General features: G+C 43.8%; 1 protein-coding gene across 11 annotated transcripts in view; it reads right to left on the bottom strand.

The window, feature by feature from the left end:
- Positions 1 to 21,138, bottom strand: part of Pex5l (peroxisomal biogenesis factor 5 like) — a 207,618-nt gene that overhangs the window by 143,690 nt on the left and 42,790 nt on the right. For 2 of the 11 annotated variants that reach the window (XM_048429884.3, XM_048429888.3), the window contains exons 1-3: positions 4,674 to 4,920; positions 3,851 to 4,010; positions 2,401 to 2,472 (exon numbers count right to left, since the gene is read on the bottom strand). The exons of 2 other annotated variants lie outside the window; for them this stretch is intronic. In XM_048429884.3, the coding sequence (XP_048285841.3) occupies positions 2,401 to 2,472; positions 3,851 to 3,943 (165 nt within the window). In that variant the 5' untranslated portion in view covers positions 3,944 to 4,010; positions 4,674 to 4,920. Of the gene's footprint in view, positions 1 to 2,400; positions 2,473 to 3,850; positions 4,011 to 4,673; positions 4,921 to 21,138 lie in introns of those variants that run through there. 7 more of the 11 variants (XM_085682333.2, XM_085682335.2, XM_048429886.3 and 4 more) reach the window with 6 other exon arrangements.

Raw genomic sequence — 21,138 nt, 5'->3', positions numbered from 1 at the left:
TTTACTCTCTTTTTCCACATCATAATGACATCTTCTGCCCTTTGGAGAGCAGCAGCCTATGGTGGCAAAGCCCACATCCTGCACACTGCTTCTGCTGTTAATGTGCTTACATAAGCAAGCCTGGTCTCTCTGTGGAAGCACTAGCCTTGCCAATCGCCTGACTGAGGAACTGGCATGTAGCTTGCACAGCACTTGCGGAGGGACAGCAGTTAGGTGACAGATTTCATGAGATCATCGACTTCTGCCCATCACAGAACTTCAATTACGTTGTTTATTTTCCTTAGATTTTCTTTCAACAGCAGTCATTAGAAAAGCTACTTGGAGTTATATGAAGCTTGACAAACACATGCTTTTTGGAGATACAGATTGCCATAAGGATTATTGGCAAAATAGTATATAGGGACACAAAATTTAAATATTATTACACATATCTGTGTAATTCCATTATGTATATGGAATGAATAATTGTGTTTCTGGAGCAAAAATGTATTTGATTACATGCATGTACTCACAAACATGCTTGTTTGTCTCTTAATCTTAGAAATAACTTTCCTGGAGTTTTATAAAGAATAATTACGGTGTTTCCTTGCTATTTTAGTTGGGGGTGTGAACATTGCCATTTCTTTTACCTAGTATTCACTCAAAACTCAAAACCCAAATCTTCCAGAATGAGGGCAGACTCTTCACAGCCAGCAGTCAGTGCCTAAGCTGACGTGTTCAATTCTGTCATGTTTTGAAACAAGTTTCAGCAGGAATGACTCGGCAGTACTGGGTCACTCCAAGTGGTACCAACTTGGTGACTGCACTGGAAGTATGTGGTCCCAACAATATAAATTTGTTGAAAGTCAGCATGGGAAAATGAAGTCTTCCTTCTGTGAACTCCTCATCAAAAATACAAAGACAAATAATTCTGGAGTTTTCTGAATGACAACAATATGTGTAAACATGAAGCTTAAAAGGAAGAAGCTAAATGCTTCAAGGAGGAAGAAGACAAAAATGAAGTATAAAAGTAAGGATTGATTTCTATATGATTAAACAAGAAATAAAAACTTACTTCATTTTGATGGAGGTGTGTGTGTATGTGTGAGTGTGAGTGTGAGTGTGTGTGTTTCTTATGGCACACTCATGCATCCTTTCCTAGTTTATCTGCCAGGTAGGTCCAATCCTTAACCAGAATCACAGTCCACAGGAGGTCTGGAGTGCATGTCCCAAGTAATTAAGCATAATTAAAATACCAGAGGCGCAAACTGGGGCTCCATGTACCTTATTAGTTAAATTGACAATCTGGCAGTGAATAATAGAGTGCCGGCCAGACCCTCACAGCCCTACATTGCTGAATTTAGGGGCAGCAGTCACAACAGGGCGGGAAGCACAGAGGCGGCGAAACAAGTCCCGCTGTGTCCATACACCATGAACTTTCACGGAAATACTTTGCCCAGTCAAGCAGGACGTAAGTTAATGACTTTCCATTGCCACCTTTTGGTAGCCACTCCCCATTGTCACACACACACACACACACACACACACACACACACACACACACACACACAATGGCTCCCTTAGTGTCATCACCACGATGTGGAACCAAGTACGTGACTAGAAAGTTGTCCAAATTCAACAGCCATTCCGCAAGTCAATGCCTCCTCTCTAATATCCTCATTAGCTCAGACTTTTTAATTACCACTGTTGACAGTGCCCTCAGAGACAAAGCCACATGTACGTTAAGTGCCTTGTCTCCTTGATAATTAACAAAGATGTTAAGGGCTAATGCCAAGCCAGTGCTCTGGCTGGACACTGTCCACCCCCTGCTGTGTCATTGTTTATGCTCTGTTAAGCCATTTTCATTGCACCTTCTGGGCCAATATAGCCATCCAAGCAAGAGGCTTCTCAAATTCTGGGCAGCACTACTGACGACAAGGCAGTCTCTCTTCATTTCAAATCACCTAGACACTGCAGACAAACAGAAACCAAACTGGGGGAAGATCTAAGTTTAAATATCTCAAATTTCACATCTTCTATTAACCCCCTCAATCATACTTTGTTTTACAAGACACACCAATGGTAGTGTTTCTCGGTTTCAAGAAAATATGCATCCTAGATCTTACTTAAATCTGTTTTTCTCAATCAAATGATGTTACTTTGCCTCACTGTACTGAGTCTGCGAAGTTCTCTCCCTTCGGCCTTGCTTTATGCTTTATTATCTATGTTCACAGCGCACACACTGGCATCACACAGAAATGAGTGGAGCAGAGATGAGGGACGCTTCGATGCTACCCAAATCTATATTAATAACAGCTCTAGTTAGACAAGTTAAAACAGCTACTGGGAAGGACTCTGAACCCAAAGGGCTACCAGGTCAAAGTCTAATGGCAACAGGAAACATACCGAGTGTTCACTTACCTGCTTCTGATCAACAATTATTTCGAGGTCTTCATCACTGCTTAGCTTTCCATAGCCTTGTTCTTTACTTTTCTTGTGAAAGAACAATTTTAAATATAATTTAGTTTCTTTTCATTAAAAATCTTAATTCCTACTTAATAATTCTTAAAGACAAAGCTATTTAACTCTTTCACTAGTCACAAAGCATCATTCTTGGCATCAGTCCCTCGTGTACAGCAAACCACCATCTTATACCTATACATTGACTTTGCTTATCCTCTTGCATCCAAAGTATACCCTCAGTCCCTCCTCAATATCCTGTCTTATTCTATAGTTTCAGCAAAGATTCTCTAATACCCTGAGATAAACCAGCAGTTCTTTGAAGACTCTAAGTACATTTTTCTCAAGAACAGATACTTCATTTAGAATTATACTATTCTTAAAATGTCAACTAGCACATGTTATATTTTAATGCCTTATATATTTTAAGAATAAGAGAAGTATTATATAATGCAGCCAACAAACTCTCATGTTTTTAATATTTCAATAAATCACATGAATACTAATATTGGAACTAAAAAGTAATTTTAACAAATAATGTGCTTCAAAATTCAGTGGTTTATGAAGTTGGAAGAGTAAGGCATATCTATAAGTATGATTTGCTGCCATTTTATTACTTTATTATTATGATGGTCCACTTTCTACTCCTCTTCCCCACAGCAAAATTCATAAATACAAATTCTAAGGTTGGAAAAGGAGTCCAACCATAACAATCATCTCACAGTTACGTTGCAGAAAAATGGTAACATATTTATGTTTTTCTCTCCAGTGGGACTATCAGAAGGATAATGGAACGCCTTCAGACCAATGGCAGATAAAGACAAAGCTCATCATGGACTTTTCTGTTGTGCAAAGTAGAAGCCAAAACAAAGACAACCAGGCAAAACCCACCTTGCTTTGAATGCTATCCACACAAACTAGAATCAAGCAATTAGATTTCTAAAACTTTAGTCTCTGGTGTCATATTAGCATGGGTATTGCCTATCAGTGGCCATGACACGAGACTTCTTTATGCAGCAGAACACAGTCTTTCTCTTCTCTTTGAATTCATATTTGAAAATGTCATATTTCAAAATATTTCTCCCTCCCCATAAATATATCTCTTATTTTATGCTATTTGTTGTAATACAGAGACCAGAGACTTCAAGTTTGATGCATAAATAAAAACCCCCAACTTCATCCACACATGAATAAACTTTGACACTCAGGACAGAACAAATGGCTCCCAGATATTATTCTTGTCTTCATCTGAGGTTCCCTTCCAGGTTGGAAGGAAAACAACGTGAAGAAGTTTGATTTGGCCAGGCTGACTTCCTGTCTCCTGACTTCTGGGTCCTCTCAGTTTAGCTGAGACACTCTCAGCCCGGCAGCCCTCAGAAATGCTTTCCCCCATACTGATCTGTATACGTACCAAGTAGCTCATCTGCATGACCCGGTTTCTGGACAAAAGGGCATTAAGTAGAGATGGAATGTGAGTCCTTCCATCCATTTCACTGTCAGACATCCCAGAATTCTTTGCACCAGCGGCAGTGGCTTCATTGCCAGAACTTGCTGACCAGAGAACCACAGATCTTGCCCGGCAACAGTATTAATAATGTATAACAATAATTGAAGTATTCCTGCATCACTGTTATGACTTTGTAAACATCCTGAAATTTTTGGCTACAAAAAGCTATGGATATGAAATTTTCTTTTCCTAATTATTATCATGCACTTTTATGTGTCCTGGATGCTGCTCCCTTTCGTGATTTCTTTAAAACCTCACCTATTATTTATTACATAAATATTGCATTTAATCCCTTACATAGGGACTTCTCAGCCTCTTGGTCACAGACAGTCTTAACTTCCCCACTTAAGCCCCCGCCTCAGACTTTGCTGACAATCTCTGTTAGTAGATATAAGAACGCCAGCACACACAGAACCTAATTTGAGACTTCAGTTTCTGTTAATGCTACATTTCACTTTTCCCACTTAATCCCAGCTCTGTCTGATTTAGTAACAAATTTTCCTGGGAAGAGCGGTCAGGAAAGGAGAGTCCGTGCAAATTACTCTCAGTAGTAAGTTGCCATTTTCCTGGACTGGGAGGAGGCATTGGGAGTTCTGATTCTTGGGCTTAAGCCTCTAGACTCCAGGCGACAGGCGCAGAGACAGCAGTCGCAGCTCTCCCCTACAATCAAGCCTCATCCTCAAGCCTGTCCCATGACCCCGGGGCACTCCCACAGCCGCCCACTTACTGATTAGTGCGAGCACAATCCTCTTTCAAGCACTGAGCTGCCCACTTTGCTTAGCTGAGCCAAAGGCGGGGATCTTCAGCTTTCCCCCCTCCTCCCAGCCGGGAAGTCCCGGCTTCTTCCTATGCTCTTTGCCAAGCCCAGAAGCAAGTCCCTGGCTTCTGCAAGATCTTGCACATCAGCCAGAGGAGAGAACTAGGAGGAGGAAGAAAGCTAATCTGCCCTCTGTCCAAGTGTGAAGGGGCGGGGCTTATGGGAGAGGAGAAGCCACAGGGTAATCACGTCCTGAGCTCCACCCACAGCTCTGGCAAGATGCTGAAGCTGAGGGTTTCAACTGAGGCAGAGAAAGAAGGCCCTCAAGGCCCGGCCTCCTCAGGCTGACTGCTTGAGGTCGCTTTTGTGCACTCTTAATAAAGACATCTGAGGATGAACTGTTAGTTCCAGGGAGCTAAAAGGGTGAAAGGACTCAAGGTGGAGAAATGAGAGGCAGCATGCTTGTCTCCCTGCCTATGAGAAGCCCTGAGCCCAGACCAAGGGTCATATCTGAAACCCCAAACACAGTGTCTCTTATCTTTCCCCACCGTTCCGAGTGACATCATTCTGAATTCAATCAGACTAGCTCGAAACAAGATTGCCTGGTTCTTTGTTCCTGCTGGCAGCCTTCGGAATGCCATCCAACCGGGTCGTATCTGTGGTTTCCTGAAGAACTCGAGACGTACCTGGCAACTCAACTCGGCCCTACTCAGACTTCCATCCTCTCCTCACCTTTACCCATTGCCTCTCTGTCCTTCCTCCTATTCCACAGAAGTGGAATTGAAAACTGGATGTCTTCATTTGAATTAAGTAAATCACAACACTTGCGAAGTTGTAAGACAATGCTATTGTGGAAATTATTCCACAGGAAAAAGACTGGGAAAATCTATAAAAATATCAATAGAAGCTGAGGCCATCGAGTTCATAAATGAAGCAACTTGTTCCAGAATATGAACTAATAGTAATAATAACAATGATAATAATAATGTCTGTGGGCTGGAGATACAGCTTGGTGGTAGAACACTCACTGACAGCACATGAGACCCTGGATTCAACCTCCAGCACTACCAAAAGAAATTTAAAAAGGAGTTTCGATTGAAAAATATTAGCTGTTTGTGGATTGAATTTAAAGTCTTCTTCATACTCAAGAGGAATGGAACTCACATAGGAAGTTCCAAAAAGGAAAAGGAATGTTTGGTATCTAACAGGATAAATTGTCCCCAGTTGCAATTTTTGTTTAACCTTAGAAGTTAATACGAATGTAAAGGTGAAATATTTCACATAAGTACGTCAATAATGGTTTATGGTGATTTAGTTACTCTTCATGATATTTAATAGGCAAGAATGTATTAAAGCAAAAGTCACACAGTGAATTAACAACACTGCAGGGAGCTAAGATTTTCCCATTGCCATTTTAGCTCTCGGTCTCAGAGTTGTCTGGGGTCAGTTCCTGTTTTCCAGTGTCCCTGTCTTCAATCTCTTCTTTATCCTGCAGTGTCCCTATCTTCAATCTCTTCTCTATCTTGCAGTGTCCCCATCTTCAATCTCTTCTCTATCCTGCAGTGTCCCCATCTTCAATCTCTTCTCTATCCTGCAGTGTCCCCATCTTCAATCTCTTCTCTATCTTGCAGTGTCCCCATCTTCAATCTCTTCTCCATCTTGCAGTGTCCCCATCTTCAATCTCTTCTCTATCTTGCAGTGTCCCCATCTTCAATCTCTTCTCTACCATGGTTCTTCCCGCTGCCCACCAAATTGCTTAGGTTTTCCCACACTGAGAAGGTGACTTCCTCACATCCACGTTTCTCCGCTCCCTTCACTGTTAAACTAGAAGGAATGGTCCAGTCTCACTCATGGAGTCCTCCAGTCTCTTTGTCCTTCTGTGTTTACCATCAGGGGGATTACTAAATAGATTAGCTACAAGAAAGGGTAAGGAAGGCAATGCACACACAAGGTCGCCAATGGGCTTGTGGTTTCTCGGAAAAGTTCTGCCAAGTAGAAACATCTAGTTGACCTTTGGAAGGTGTGCATCCATTTCTAAGGAGAGAGACAGGGCTACACATACAGGTAGATGAATAAGAAAATGGCAGCGGCGGATGAGCTCAAGAGGCAGAAGAAATGAGGACTCAACTCAGAAGCCTAAAGAACAGCTCTGCTTTAAAACTAAGCAAAAGAAGAGGGGACGTTCAGAGGTAAGAGGGAGAGTAAGAGGAGAGTGCGGAGTGCTACAGAGGTGAGAGAGAGGTGACAGGTGAACTGCAGCCTTCCCTAGAGGGAGGTGGCAGAGGTTACCAATGAGTAGGAAGAGAGGCAAAGAGGGAAGCCAGGTGCAATGACAGGTGGGGCACATAGCTTGTGGGGAGTGAAGATGGGGAGGATGCTTGTCCCTTAGGAAAGCTCTCACGTGAGAGGGGGAGCAGGAAGGCTGGCCGAAGACAAAGACGTGAGGAAAGGTTATGGGGAGAGTCAAGGGCCCCCAGCCTTTCTTTCTACCAAAGTTCTGAGCAGGTTACAACTCAAGAAAAACAAGAAAAACGTTGAAAAATTGAAAATACAGATTCCAGAGGGAGACGGGGTGGGGACGGAGGGGGGAAGGGCAGAAAACAATAGATATGATTGTTCAGACAAAGCAACTTCTCTTTTATAATTATGTGTGAAATCTTTGAGAAAAAAGAATCTGGAGAATTCTATACAAAATGTTAAAAGTTATTTTTTTTTCTGAGAGAAAGAATTAATAATGACCCACACCTTTTTATTTAAACGTGAGAGTATTTTCTGAAATAAAAATGAATTTCATAGTTCAAAAAAGGAAACAAAATTTGATTGCTTAAGAGAGCCAAGCAATTGCTGTAGGAAGGCTACAGACATCACAGAAGAGTGCCTGCAAGGCTCCGCCCTTTTTCTGAGTGGTCTTGGGATAAAGTTTTAATTTCTTTTCTTAAGCAGACAGCGTCACTCCATAACTACTGCTTTCAGCTCTGGTAGCGAGTGGTGCAGGATGGTGGCATAAACACGCTATTTTTTTTTATTGTATTGAGCATGCCTTCTACAATGTGACAGCATTTTGGTCCTACGTCCTTTCTCTAAGGTCCACGGTGTCAGCATAGCCACAGAGGACACTGCTGAGACAGCCAAAGAAATGATGAAAGGAGAAAACAGGAAACAGGAAGGACAGTCTTTACCAAATGGAAAGGTTGATACCTGTCAACTCTTCCTAGGTTGAAGTCCTGAGTGGGCAGGCTTCTTAAATAGACATGGAACAGTGGCTGTCAAACTCTTGATTTTTTTCATTCAAATTCAGGAAGGGAAAATGTCATTGTTACAGAGCCTGAGAGTAGAGGGTTAAATGTGGGATTAAAGTGTGTACATATGTGAGTGTGAGTATGTGTGTGTGTGTATGTGTGTATGTGTGTGTGTGTGTGTGTGTGGAGAGAGAGAGAGAGAGAGAGAGAGAGAGAGAGAGAGAGAGAGAGAGAGAATGCGTACGTGCGCGTGTGTGCCTGTGCACTCATGCTGTGGTAAAACAGAGTATTCACAGGGCTCACTGTTTTACTTCTGGGCCTGACTTGCACAAGCAGGACACATGGCCCACAGACTCACTTCTGAAGGTATATTACCAAGTAAGAAGAGAATACATAGACATTAAATGTCTCGTGACACTTTAAAGTGCTTATGCATAAAATCATGAACAAGCCCAAATATTGAGTAGTCGTTCCCATTTTAAGGCCCAGTCTACCAGGGGAAATAGTCCTTAGGTGAGTGAGGTCATGGCCATGAGGCCGGGAGCTTTGACGGTGGCCTGGCAGACTGCTCTTTATGCTGGCTTTCATGATTTTCTTTTCTTTTTATCATCCCACTGTGAAGCCCCTGCTAGTCTAGAACTTGATATGTGGAACAGAATGGCCTCCAAGTCCTGGAGATCTTCCTGCCTCCTTGCCCAGGGTGCTGGGGATAAAGACATGCACCACCACTGGCCTGGCTTTTCCAGTGGCTCTCAGACAGACGGTATGAGAATAAATGGTCTAGATTCTACTACTAGCCTTTCCTGCTCCTTGCGTCCTCCGGTGCCAGTCCCAGCATTCCGGTGCCAGAGTAGGTGCCAGTCCCAGTGTCTGCAGTGCTTACTCTGAAGAACAATACATGCTCTCCCGCGTCTACATATTCTTTCAAGGTTTGTTTTTTAAAATCCTGCTGTGCAAAGCTATTTTTTTTCAGTAAAGGGTGAACTAAACCCTCAGGATTTTCTTCTCTCTAGCAAGTCATTGCATCGACTTGAAAACCAGAGAGCTTGCTGTACCTCCTAGCACTGAGTGCTGGAGACGGGCCCCTCCCTAGGATTAGACAGAAGGATTTCTGATCAAAGGGCTGGGATTTTTATAGTTCTCAGGCAAGAGCCACTGATCAAACAAATCTACTCTTGGAGACAAATCTATGTTTTGATAGACAGTGCAAATGGATGCTAATTACCGACCTCATTCTATATCCTTTAATCTTAGTGTCTCCCCACAAATGACAAGCAGCAAATGGCTTCACTGTGCTCTGGAATACATGGAAGTACGTGCCTCAGGACTGCAACCCTGCGCAGAGCTAGAACAGCCCATGACTTCCTAGAGACCACACTGGCTTTAAGGAACAGCACTTGGGTGTCCCAATGAGGCCAAGTAGGCAGCAAATGAAACTTAAATCTGAAATTTCAATTCTGTAAGAGTCAGCCAAATGCTACACGGCTTTAAAGCCAATAAAGAAGCCATTTCATAATTCTCCCTCACCCCACAAAACAAACAAAAACACACTCAAAGAAACAGCAAGCAAGACTAAAGTGCTTTTTACAGAACATTCTAGGTTCACTATTCTTTCATCTAGAAGGTTGTCTTCTCCACACACATCATGCTCCTTAGAAATTCTAACTACAATGGGTATACATGAAGACATTCTGTCCTTCTAAAGACATGAATGATTAAATATTACAATCTGTGCATCTGGCATGATATGTCCTTTGATGCTATTTCCAAGGGAAGAAGAAACAAAGTTCTCCATTTCCACACCTAACACACCTGGTCCTTTGTGGAAGACGGGAAGGGGTAGGAGAGTGGGTGTGGCATTCTGGATCCCCAATGGTAACTGAATCTTACTCTCCAACACTACCCCCTTCCCTCCCGGTTCAGCCCCACAGTCGTCGCAATTAAGAGAAGAGAAAGCTCTCCCCGTTGGTTGTTTGAAATATGAGAATAAAAACCACTGCAGCTACAATTAAGACACAGTGACCATGTCCTGCACCAACAGCCCCAATGACAATATTTATTCTCATATGTACCGGCTCTACGTGGTGGGCATGAAGCCATGCGGCACGTCCTTAAACACAGGTGCGCTGACCCCAGGCCTCTCCATCTAGTTCTTTCTTTTCTCCCCGGAGCACCAGGCCTCCTGCACCTGCTGCTGGTGCCATTTATAAATTATAGTTGTTATAACAACGGATCAGCACACTGCGCACTGAACACCTTGTGGAATAGAACTGCAGCATTTTTGCTCTAATGAAAAGAACAAAATATTTTTTATCCCAGCCATATTATTTCTTTATTTTCATACCTTCACAAATCCAGCCCGGGGTTTTGACATGTCGATGCCTGCTTGATAAAAATGTTATGAAACGCTGTTTCTGACAAGGGCCATCTTCAAGTTTGTTGTGCACCTTTGGACAGAAGGGGTGTGATGGATGGAGCTGCAATCGACATTTCTATTATGGCCCAAATGGACTTAAAGGATTCGTGGTTTTTTTTTTTTTATTTTCATATACTTGGCACTCAGATGTGACAGTCCAGAATAATACTTTTCTGCTCTTGAATGGAACCATTTCCAAGAGGTCAGCCTGTCCCCTCCCTCTGAATCCTCCCCTGACTTTGATACCCAGGCATCCTGCTCAGCTACCATTCTCTGCCCCTGTCACTTCCTCCAGTTTGCAGCTGATTTCTTTACATATAAATATAAATATATATGCTTCTTGTAAAATGCTTAGAAGCTCACGATGACCTCGATACACACACGTCAGTCCTTCCTAAAGGGTGGGTTTGTCTAGACTTCCTACTTGTCTTTATGGATGTGTACTTCTGGGCAACTATTGGTGAGCTCTTCCAAACCACAAGCTATTCCAACTTAAAAAGATCTGAGGCCACAGGTAGCTTGTTTATCCACAGAGTATGGGAAAATCAGGGATGAAATAAAAGCAGCAGAACCTAGAGGACACTCAGCAAAACCCAAATCATGTATGTTATTATGAAGGTATGGAATAATAGCAATAGCTAGTGGGTGAACGCAAGGCAGCTTCTACTGAACGGTAAACTTGGAATAACTTTAGCTACTTGCTGGAAAATGACCCCAAGTATTCTGTGACTTCATGGCTCTGGGAAAGGGAGATTTGATGTTTAGGAACAGCAAACTTGAGGAACAAAAGTCATCATTAGAGGGTGCAGGACAGAACACATCACACTGCCAGGCAGACATCTGATGCATTTGCTTAGACAAAGCCACAGTAGAAACGCCCTGAGGTTGTTTCATGTAGATGCTTTTATAAGTAGGGATGCTAGCTTTGGTGAGGCCAGAGCAACATCATCAGATTAGTGTTATGCACAGTCTGCTCTTGCTAAGAGTGGGGCGTGGGCTGCAGAAAAGGAGGTTGGGGCCACGAGAGAAGCAGGGAGCTACTGAGGGTCAGCATGTGACTGCCAACAGCCTGTGAAGATGTGGGTTGTCAGGGGTAGATTGCGACAAACCAATTGCGTAAGCACGTGCTTAATTCATCACTACCTTTACACAATTGGCTTTACAAGGCATATAACGTCTCCATTTCCTTTACTCAGGTTCAAACTTTAAGTAAGCGGGTTGAGGATAAACCTAGAAATTCACTTGTTATAGCAATATATAATTATTTCAGGAAAACGTTAACAGAACAAAGAACCCGAGGGAGAGCGCTTTGACAGACAGGAATGTCTGTAAGTAGTGACAGACACATCTGCACTCCGTGAAGCCCTGAGCAATAGTTCAGCTTTCCCTGTTGTTTCTAGCGGGTGGAACAGAGTGAGTCTGTTTTCAGAAACACCATGTGAGACTGCGCTGTAGAGTGTATGAAAGGGTTTATTGTGGGGTGACCTTGGGGGAGCAACAGGAACAAGAATTCTTTATGTGAATCCAGAACTGAGCCTCTGCTGGCAGGCCGGGTCGAAATACTGAAGGGTGGGGTGGGGGTGGGAACAGTGAGCTGCTGGGATGGGTGGGGCTGAAGACTGAATGGCAGCATCTTTACTTCAGTGTCTCTGCACGCCTGTTTTAAAGGAGGTGAGCCTCACCCCCAGAGCTCAGCCTTGAAACAGCAAGGACCAGTTGTTCACACTGCATTGCCTTTCACCTGCACTTAACTTGCCAGAGGATAAAACTGTTTAGTGGGTTAGAGAGAAGGGAGAGGGGGAGGATTGGGGATGGCTTGGGGGAATGGGAGGGGGGAGGAAGGATGGGTATGGGACTAGGGAAGTATATATCTCAACTAAGGGAGCCATTTTAGGGTTTGCAAGAGTCTTGATTCTGGAGGGGTTCCCAGGCCCAAGGAGAGGTCCCCAGACTGTTCCCTGGGCAGCAGAGAAGAGCGTACCTGAACTGGCCCTGGTCCATAAACATACTGATGAATATTTTGTATATCATCATAGATCCTTCATGGGGCAATGGATGGAGATAGAGATAGAGACACACATTGGAACACTGGACTTAACTCCCTAGGTCCAAATGAGAAGCAGAAGGAGGGAGAACGTGACCAAGAAAGGCAGGACTAGAGGGAACCTTCATCTGACGATAGATGGAGATAGAGACGGAGACCCACACTGGAGCACTGGACTGAGCCCCCAAGGTCCAAATGAGCAGCAGAAGGAGAGAGATCATGAAAAAGGAAATCAGAACCGTGTGGGATGCGTTCACCCTCAGATACAAGGGGACTGATCGAATGAGAGCTCACCAAGGCCAGCTGGACTGGGACTGAACGAGCATGTGATCAAACTGGAGTCTCTAAATGTGACTGACATGGGGGCTGACTGAGAAGCCATTGTCAATGGCACTGGGTCTTGTTTTGTCTGCATGTACTAGCTTTCTGGGATTCTAGTCTGTTTGGATGTTCACCTTCCTAGACCTGGAGGGAGAGGGGAGGAACTTGAACTTCCCACAGGGCAGGAAACCCTGACTGCTCTTAGGACTGGAGAGGAAGGAGGGGAGGGAGTGGGGGGGGGAGGAGAGGGAGTGGGGAGAATGGGAGGGTATGGGGAAGAGGGGAGGAAGTGGAAATTTTTATAAACAAATAAATAAATTAATAATAATAATAATAATAATAATAAACTGTTTAGTGGGAGAAAACCTGAGTGTGACCCTGTCTGGCCACACCATTTATCTTCTTGGTTTGATTGTATTGGTCAGCCTTTTTCACAGCATTGGCTGGGTGGTTCTTGTTCCTTGGAAGACGCTTTTTGGTATACCTAATTTAGCATAATTCCATGTTGCCATCTCAAAACCCTGAAAAATACTCGGCTCTACATGTTCATTCTCTGTTTGGAAGGGATGTCTCTATGAAGGGCTAGTATTTCCCGATGCCTCCGTGGGCACCAGATATAGCAGGAATTCTATTTGGTCTTAAGAATAAAAACCAAGAATCTGGTATTAGGGGCTGAAAGCTGACAGATCAGAGAAGCAGAGTAGTCAGTCACTAGTTCTTACCTCTATGAAATCTTCAGACTGAATCCTGAGCTGCTGTCTCCTCCTGCCTTATACTCCTCTCTTTTCCCATCTCCACCTCCCAAGTGCTGGGATTAAAGGTGTGTGACTCCCAAGTAATGGGATTAAAGATATGAGCTACCACCGCCTGGCTCTGTTTCTCTTTTATACTGATTCAGTCTTGTGGAGCCCAGAGTGGCCTTGAACTCACAGAGATCCATCTGTCCCTGTCTCCAGAGTGCTGGGATTAAAGATGTGTACCACCACTGCCTCGCCTCTATGGCTAACGCTATGGTTGGCTCCACACTCTGATCTCCAGGCAAGCTTTATTTGTTAAAGCATAAACAAAATATCACTATACCTCTGTGATTCCTCCAGCCACAATTTCAATCTTGGCATCTTTCTATTTAAGGTACGCTTTAGGAATCCATTTTTATTTCTTAGCTGTTTCGAGGCTGCCACAAGATTCAGGAGATGCACTGTAGAAGATGGGAGGGCAGAGTGTAAACGCCGGAGGAAGTGGATGCCTGCCGTGAACCTGACAACACAGTTACATACATGAACTCGCAGTGACGGCGTCCACATCAAGACCTGCACAAGGTCAAGCCAGCACGGACGGGGGAAAGGCTCATAAAGCCCTACCCCTATGTGAGGAGCTATTGACCATTGCTAGCAGCTGCTGGAGGGAGAGTCCATTTTCTCCAGGAATGTGGGCCCTGACAGGGTAGCCACACTCGAAGACATCCCACAGCTGTGTGCATACAGACAGCACTAAAGGAGCTTGGTATTTGGTGGTGCTGCCAGCAGATGAAAGCATATAAAATCGGAAGGAAAACGTGTATAGGACAGAAGAGAGGAGGAGCTGAGGGGAAGGAGTGGGATGTGTTTGGATTAGATTCAAATACAGTCCGTGCATGTACAAGTATTAAGCAGTAGTTGGTGCTCACCTAAGAGCACTGTGAATGCTACCTGGGAGCGTTCACAACCTCTGATTCAGTGAGTAACATACTGATTTCGTACTAAGACACAGAATGACTGACACATGATCACTGCAGATGCCATTTTGGAGGCAGATCCTGTTTGCCACAAAGTCTGAAAACTCCTGCTATCTTGTACAGCGGTCCTGAGCGTGGGGCCTTCAGGGCGAACTGAGTAAGTCTGCAATAGGAATCACCACGGTTGCACCATACCCCAGTGGGAAGATGTTCAGACATGACAAAGTGACAACTTCTGATTGAAAATAAAAATAAACTGAGCCTGAGCCTCTACCACTGTGGAAGTTCCTTTTGTTTTCTTGGGTTTTTAAAGCAGGTTTTTGTTTTGTTTTGTTTTGAGGGCCTTATCTATGCATGTCAGGCTGAGCAGCAGCTTGTGATCCTTCTTCAGCCTCCCGAGTGCTCGAACTACAGGTGGGTGCCTCAATGCCTGGTTGGCAGGGTAGGGGCTTAGTAAATGGTGTCAATAAACGAACTGCTTTCCAACAAAGGTTGGCCTTACTCCACCACTGTAGCTTAGCTTTATGTTTCTTTTCTGTTTTTTTTTTACATTAAAATTTATTTATTATTTGTGTGTGTCTGTGCAGGTATGTTTGCACCAAAGTGTGTGTGCCTAGGTCAGAAGACAACTTTTGAGAGTCAATGCTCCCCTTACACTGTGGATTCCAGTGTTGCCAGGCTTGCAGGGCAAGTGCCTTTACTGTTGAACGAGTTCACCAACCATGCCTCTTGTTTCTTAATACTATTACAGAAAGGTTGGGTAGAGATGCTTTCAAATTATGATATCTATACACAGACATAATACTACATGTATAAAGTACTACATATAATATAACATAATAATATATATTATATATGGAGAAAAAAAGAAACATTAAGAAAAGCTAGAGGGATGGAGTAATGCTGTCCTTTGGTTTTAAAGCAGTTTATTTATTGAAAGTGTTTACTAAGCACCTACAATGCAAGTCAGGCATTGTGGTACCCAACTGTATTCCTAGCACTTGGGAGGCTGAGGGAGAAGGCTCACAAGTCGCTGCCCAACCTGAGGTTCACAGGTAAGACCGTAGGTCTCTCTCTCTCTCTCTCTCTCTCTCTCTCTCTCTCTCTCTCTCTCTCTCTCTCTCTGTGTGTGTGTGTGTGTGTGTGTGTCTTTCTCGTCTCTCATAGAACTATTGATATGTGCATACCTGTGCGTTCTATAACATAAATGATATTACAGTAGGAAACTGTGGTGGTTTGGATGAGAAATGTTTCCCATTGCCTCAGGTATTTGATTACTTGGTCCCCAGATGATGGCACTCTTTGGGGAGGTTAGGTGATCCAGCTTTGACACCTGCTGCCTGCTGCTAGGCTGTCCCGGCCATCATGGACTCTAACCCTCTGGAATCGTAAGTCAAAAGTGTCAACCCTATCTTCTGTAAGACGCCTTGTCCATGGTGTTTGTCACAGAGGCAGCAGAGTGACAAGCACAGACACCAACCGTCCTTTTGAATCAGCGACAATTGTAAACACCCTTCCATGTTACTACTCACCCATGCCCAGCACACCTGTCTAAACTCACCCGGCTTTAGTGGCTTCCATTTAGGAAGTTTAAGAACTCAGTCATCAGGATTAAGAGTCCTGTTAACCCTGGAGACAGTAGTGCAGCTAAGGACCATCTGCAAAGCCCTGGAGTCCCTGAGAGCCTCTCAGGAGGTCCTTGGAGTGGGATGCGTTTTCATGCGCAGCCCTAAGGGCTCTTGCTTTTCACTTTACATTGGCCTCCAAAGGGGCTGGCTGATCTGCCAGCACCTAAACACAAACCAAAGACCTTAGGGCAGAGTGTGCAGGTGTGTCTGAGCCATCCACTTTTACTTCGGAATCTGACTTTTCCCCCTTGAAAATAGATGAAAGACCCACTTATTTCCAAGCCACAATTCAAGATTTCAATAAAAATCCAGAGTTTTTGAAAAATGTGTGGTTTACATTTTTTATACTCCCAGCTTTGAAACAGCTAACGCAGTTTCGGATGAGCCCAATGGCAATCTTAATGAAGTGCGTTTTGGTGTTGTATAGTAAAGTAGAACCACACGGATGGTATGAGCCAATGAACTAAGACTCTCAAATGACCAATACCATGCATGTCTCCAGAGTAACAAGCTAAGAGCCATTCGAAATATGAGACAACAAAAGAGTTTTAAACTGAGAATGGCGTGGAGTTCGCTAGTGCAGCTTCAGATGGCACTGTCCCACTAAATATCCATTTAGTAGACAAAAAGGATTCGTCATACTTTACTGTGTTAGCCAAGAGCGTCTACCGTTATTGTGAAAGCCATTGAAGCACACGCCTTTCTCAATATACACTGTGGGAAGATGAATCCTCTTATATTTCAAAGGAGAAAGGTATACAGCGAGAGTTTAGCGGCAGAAGCAGGTAGGAGACTCCTTTCCCCACTTTAGCTCCTCATTAAAGGAGTTTATGGCAGCGTAAGCCAAGGTCATGCCTCTCCTTCTCGCTGGACTTCCTTTGCCAGTGGAGTGGTTTTTTTTTTTCTTCTTCACAACAATAAATGTATTATTGTTATTGCTCGTTTTCAGTGAGTTTTAATAAATGGTTAAATTCTATTCTAGGTTTTTTTTTTTTCCCGAATAGAGTAAAGGACAATGTGAGTAATACAAACAAGCCATTCCGAGGGGGCTGCAGCTAGTTTTGAGTTTACAGGGCACCAAGGCAAATGTTAGAAGCCACCAATACAACAGGGGGAGGGCAGCCTTTCTCTCAGGTGATAGAAAAGCTTCCTTCCAAGCTAGTTTTTCTTCCTTCCTTCCTCCCTTCTTCCCTCCCTCCCTTTCTTCCCTTTCTTCTTCCTCTTTCCTCTCTCTCTCTCTCTCTCTCTCTCTCTCTCTCTCTCTCTCTTTCTCTCCCCCCCCACTCTCTCTCTTTCTTTTTCTAGGAGCTATGAAATTTTTATTTGCTGGCCTGGAAGACAAGTCATGAGTATTCAGTCCACAGCTTAGTAATAAATGTAAATGGTAACTGGGCATACGAGGGCAGTAAGAAACCTTGGATGGCATTGCTCAGTCCTATGGAAACACGCATCTAACAGTCAACACATTCTATTTCCTTTCTCACTTTCTAATAATGCTAAGTAAAGTCAATTCATCTCATCTGGATTCTGTTGGAAAGTTTCATAATAGGCCCTGTAAATAAATTATCCAATTAATTTTCTAGTAAACAGCTCTGTGCTCTTTAGCATGTGTCTGAATTCTAATGCTGCAGAGTTCATAGACATTGTATTTGGTCTACGGCCTGTGGCGCTCATAGACATTTTCATGAAGGAAAATACTGGTCTCTTTGTTTCTAGTAGAGGAAATGCATTTTAAGAGAAGAAAGTTATTTGTCCATCTGGAAAGGGCTAGAACAGAGAATCAGTTCCAGGTCTGTTGATTTTCTATTCCTGACTGCTTTATCCTTTGGGTTGAAAAAAATTAGCCTTATGCTTACCAACAAAGTAGACAGTGGAACCCAGGGCTGACTGGGTTCTGAGATGCCTTTTAGAGTTGAACATAGTTTCAGATTGTCCCACCTGCATCCTGTAAGTGGTGTGCGAAACAATGTCTGACAAGCCATAGTAGGATAGTTATGGTATTATCTTTCTTCCTTAGCACACCAGCGTAGCCTGTGCACACCCTGAACTCCTCGGTCAAACAGGCTGTCTATAAGTCAGAAATAGATGAATGACATCCCGAGATCCTTCAGAAAAGCCGCAGGATGGGGGCGTGACAGAAATGCAAGCTTTCCAGGCTACAAGCCAAAGGGCGTTCTATATATACTGTTGACCTCCACCCTGCAGCCACTCTTAAAGGTGACCAGGTAGATCAAACTCTTCTGCTTGCTGATACTGGCACGGGGCAGCTTTGAGTCCCCGTGGACAGTCTCACATTGAATGGCTGCTGTCTCCCTCATTCGAGCCACTTTTAAAAAGTCCAGGGAACCAAACACTGTCACTCCATCTTCCCTCCACATTCTCCTAGCGTCAGCTCTTCTGGTTCCTCTGCCCAATTTCTTTACAATGACACTGAGATGACTCGGCTGGACTTGGCCTGTACATCTCTTCATACTCCCTGCCCCACCACAGACTGGCTTAGTTGGACTTACCAGCAGCTGGCCCGGGCTTTGGGTCCCCAGCTGTGGGGGGAAGAAGAATCAGCTCTAGGTTTACAAAAGAGCTGCAGTGTGAAAGTATGGATCCAGGCTTCCTGGGACCTGTCCAGAGCCCTTCAGCAATGGGGTGTTTAGCAACTATTCTGGACTATCTGGTGGGGTGGAGGGAGAATGCAGGCGGGCTGCAGCCATCAGGGCAGGTCCAGTTCCGGGGGAAGCAGAGGATAAACACAAACAGTGATGGTAATGACTGCTCACTTTGCACACTGGTCCCAACATTAACAACATGGACAGGTTCTTGGCTTCGTTTCCGGTTATTGTCATAAAATATCCTGACAAGGGCTGGAAAGACGACTCAGCGGTTAAGAGCACTGGTTGCTCTTCCAGAGGATCTAGGTTTGATTTCTAGAACCCACGTGGCAGCTCACAACCTTCAGGCCCAGAGGATTCAATGCCAGCTTCTGAACTCTGAGCGCACCATACAAAACTATATACATAAAGTGAAATAAAATAATAAAAACTTTAAAAGAAAGTCCCTGACCAAAAATTGTGTCAAGTTGACAGCTAAAGCCACATCATAGACAGTGGAGACAATAGGCAGCATTCAGTGGGACACTCTCAAGAGCGCTCTCCATACAGTTAAATACAACTTTATATAAAGATAATGAAATGCAGAAAACTGTCAAACATTTTGATTCTAGTAAATGTTCCCTGGGAAGGATGGTTTGCTATGTGCCAGCCTGAAGACTGGGTGTTTTTATCGCATTCAATTTTTTGTGATACTATTAGTTTATTTATACTTTTCCTGACTTTTATATGAGGAGATAAAAAGTTCCAGAAATTTAACCAATTTTCTAGGTTCACATTAAAGGTCACTTGGCGTATTTATTTATCACAGAGGAAGGGGCACCAAGTTCCAAGGGTCACTTGGTTTATTCATGGCAGAGGAGGAACGTCAAGCTCCTAGGCTTCTGACTTGAAAATGGGATAGGATCCATTTCTGCTTACCACCACATCCAACATAATTTCATCAAGCAAAAGTTAGAGCTCCATAATGAAGAGCTGATGGTGTTGAACTTTATGAAAAGAAAAGATGTAAAAGGCAACAATCTTTTAGTACTTTGAAGACTAAATACTTGACTCGGAAACACAGAAGTAGGTAAGAGTTCCGTATCTAGGATCAGGCTGCCTGGCTCGAAGCCAGCTTTGCCATGTGTTGGTTGCATTGTTTTGTATAAGTCATTTCCTCTCCAGGTCCACGCTCCTTCTTTGGGAGCAATAACAGACTCTGTCTTCTTGAGTTGCTGGGGAAGCCAATCCATGTAAAGTATTCAGAGTAGATTTTCTTTGTGTATGTGATGCGTGCGTGTGCAGGCTCGTGGGTGGCTGTGGGTTTGTGTGCAGGTGTATATGCCACATGTGAGTCTAGAGATCAGCCTTGAAGAGTTCTAACAGGTTGGAGCATGGCAAACGTTGTAGACAGGCTTTGCCCTCTTACCCCTTTCCTTTCCCTTTGCCCAAAACCATTACACACCTAAGCTAGCTCCAAAGATTTAGTTCCTTATTTGATTGCTGACTCATTCATGAGACAAAACAGCATGGTCTGATATCAAAATTCAATATTTGGCCAACATGACCAATCAGGACTTACCAACTCTCCTTAGCACGCACTTCTCCCCTTCCCCTTAAACGCTCACTCCTGCAGAAACACCCTCTCTTGCTTCTCTTGCTCTCTTGCTTGCTGCTGTTGCTGCTGCCTTTGCAGTCCACCCCTTTCCCCACTTGTCCCTCTGGGGTAATAAATCTCCTTTCTGCTGAGAGTTTGGTGTCTGGGTGTGTTCTGTGCCAGCTCCAAGGGGAGCATCCTCCCTGGCAAACCTTAGGTGTCATTTTGCAGGCACTATCCACTTTTCTTGAGATAAAGTTTCACATTGACCTGGAAATGACCAAGTAGGTTGGGCCACGGATCGGAAAACCCTCAGGAGTCTCTCGGCTTCCAACTGGCTTTTAAGGATCGAATTCTGGTCCTCGTGTGCCCAAGGCAAGCACTTTACTAACTAATCCATCTTCCCAGCCCAGAACCCTTCTTGATTGGTTCAATTACACTCTATAAATAGTACCTGCCACGCCCCTTCCTTTCTTCTCCTTCCTGCCTTCCATCCTTTTACCCTTGTCTTCCAATTTTCCTTTTTTTTTTCCTTCTCTTCCCTTTTCTTCTTCTTAACAGGCTGAATTCACAGCGTATAACCACCAAATGATCTTTCTGGCAAGATGGCAAGACTCACGAAAGATGGTTTAGAAACTCAATCTTGAAGTTAAAAGACTATTTTTTTTTAGAACTGGGACTTAAAAATAGAACCTGGCGAGAAGCAGCCTTGCTGTGTCAACTCAGAAAGCTGTCCCGAGGGAACCCAGCAGAATTTTATTTTAGGACGACCCTGGATGGCTCAGCTGCCATCCATGGGCACATCAGAATTTTCCTTGATGCCTTGCTTTCTTGTGAATCTGAACCAAAACAACATGAAGCATTCTAGCTCCACTCCCCACCCCAACCCCA

The sequence above is a fragment of the Myodes glareolus genome, chromosome 20, assembly GCF_982192425.1.
Source record: "Myodes glareolus chromosome 20, mMyoGla1.1, whole genome shotgun sequence".
Lineage (NCBI taxonomy): Eukaryota > Metazoa > Chordata > Mammalia > Rodentia > Cricetidae > Myodes > Myodes glareolus.
Note: the sequence above shows the minus strand (reverse complement) of the source record. Positions and strands in the feature narration are given on the sequence as shown.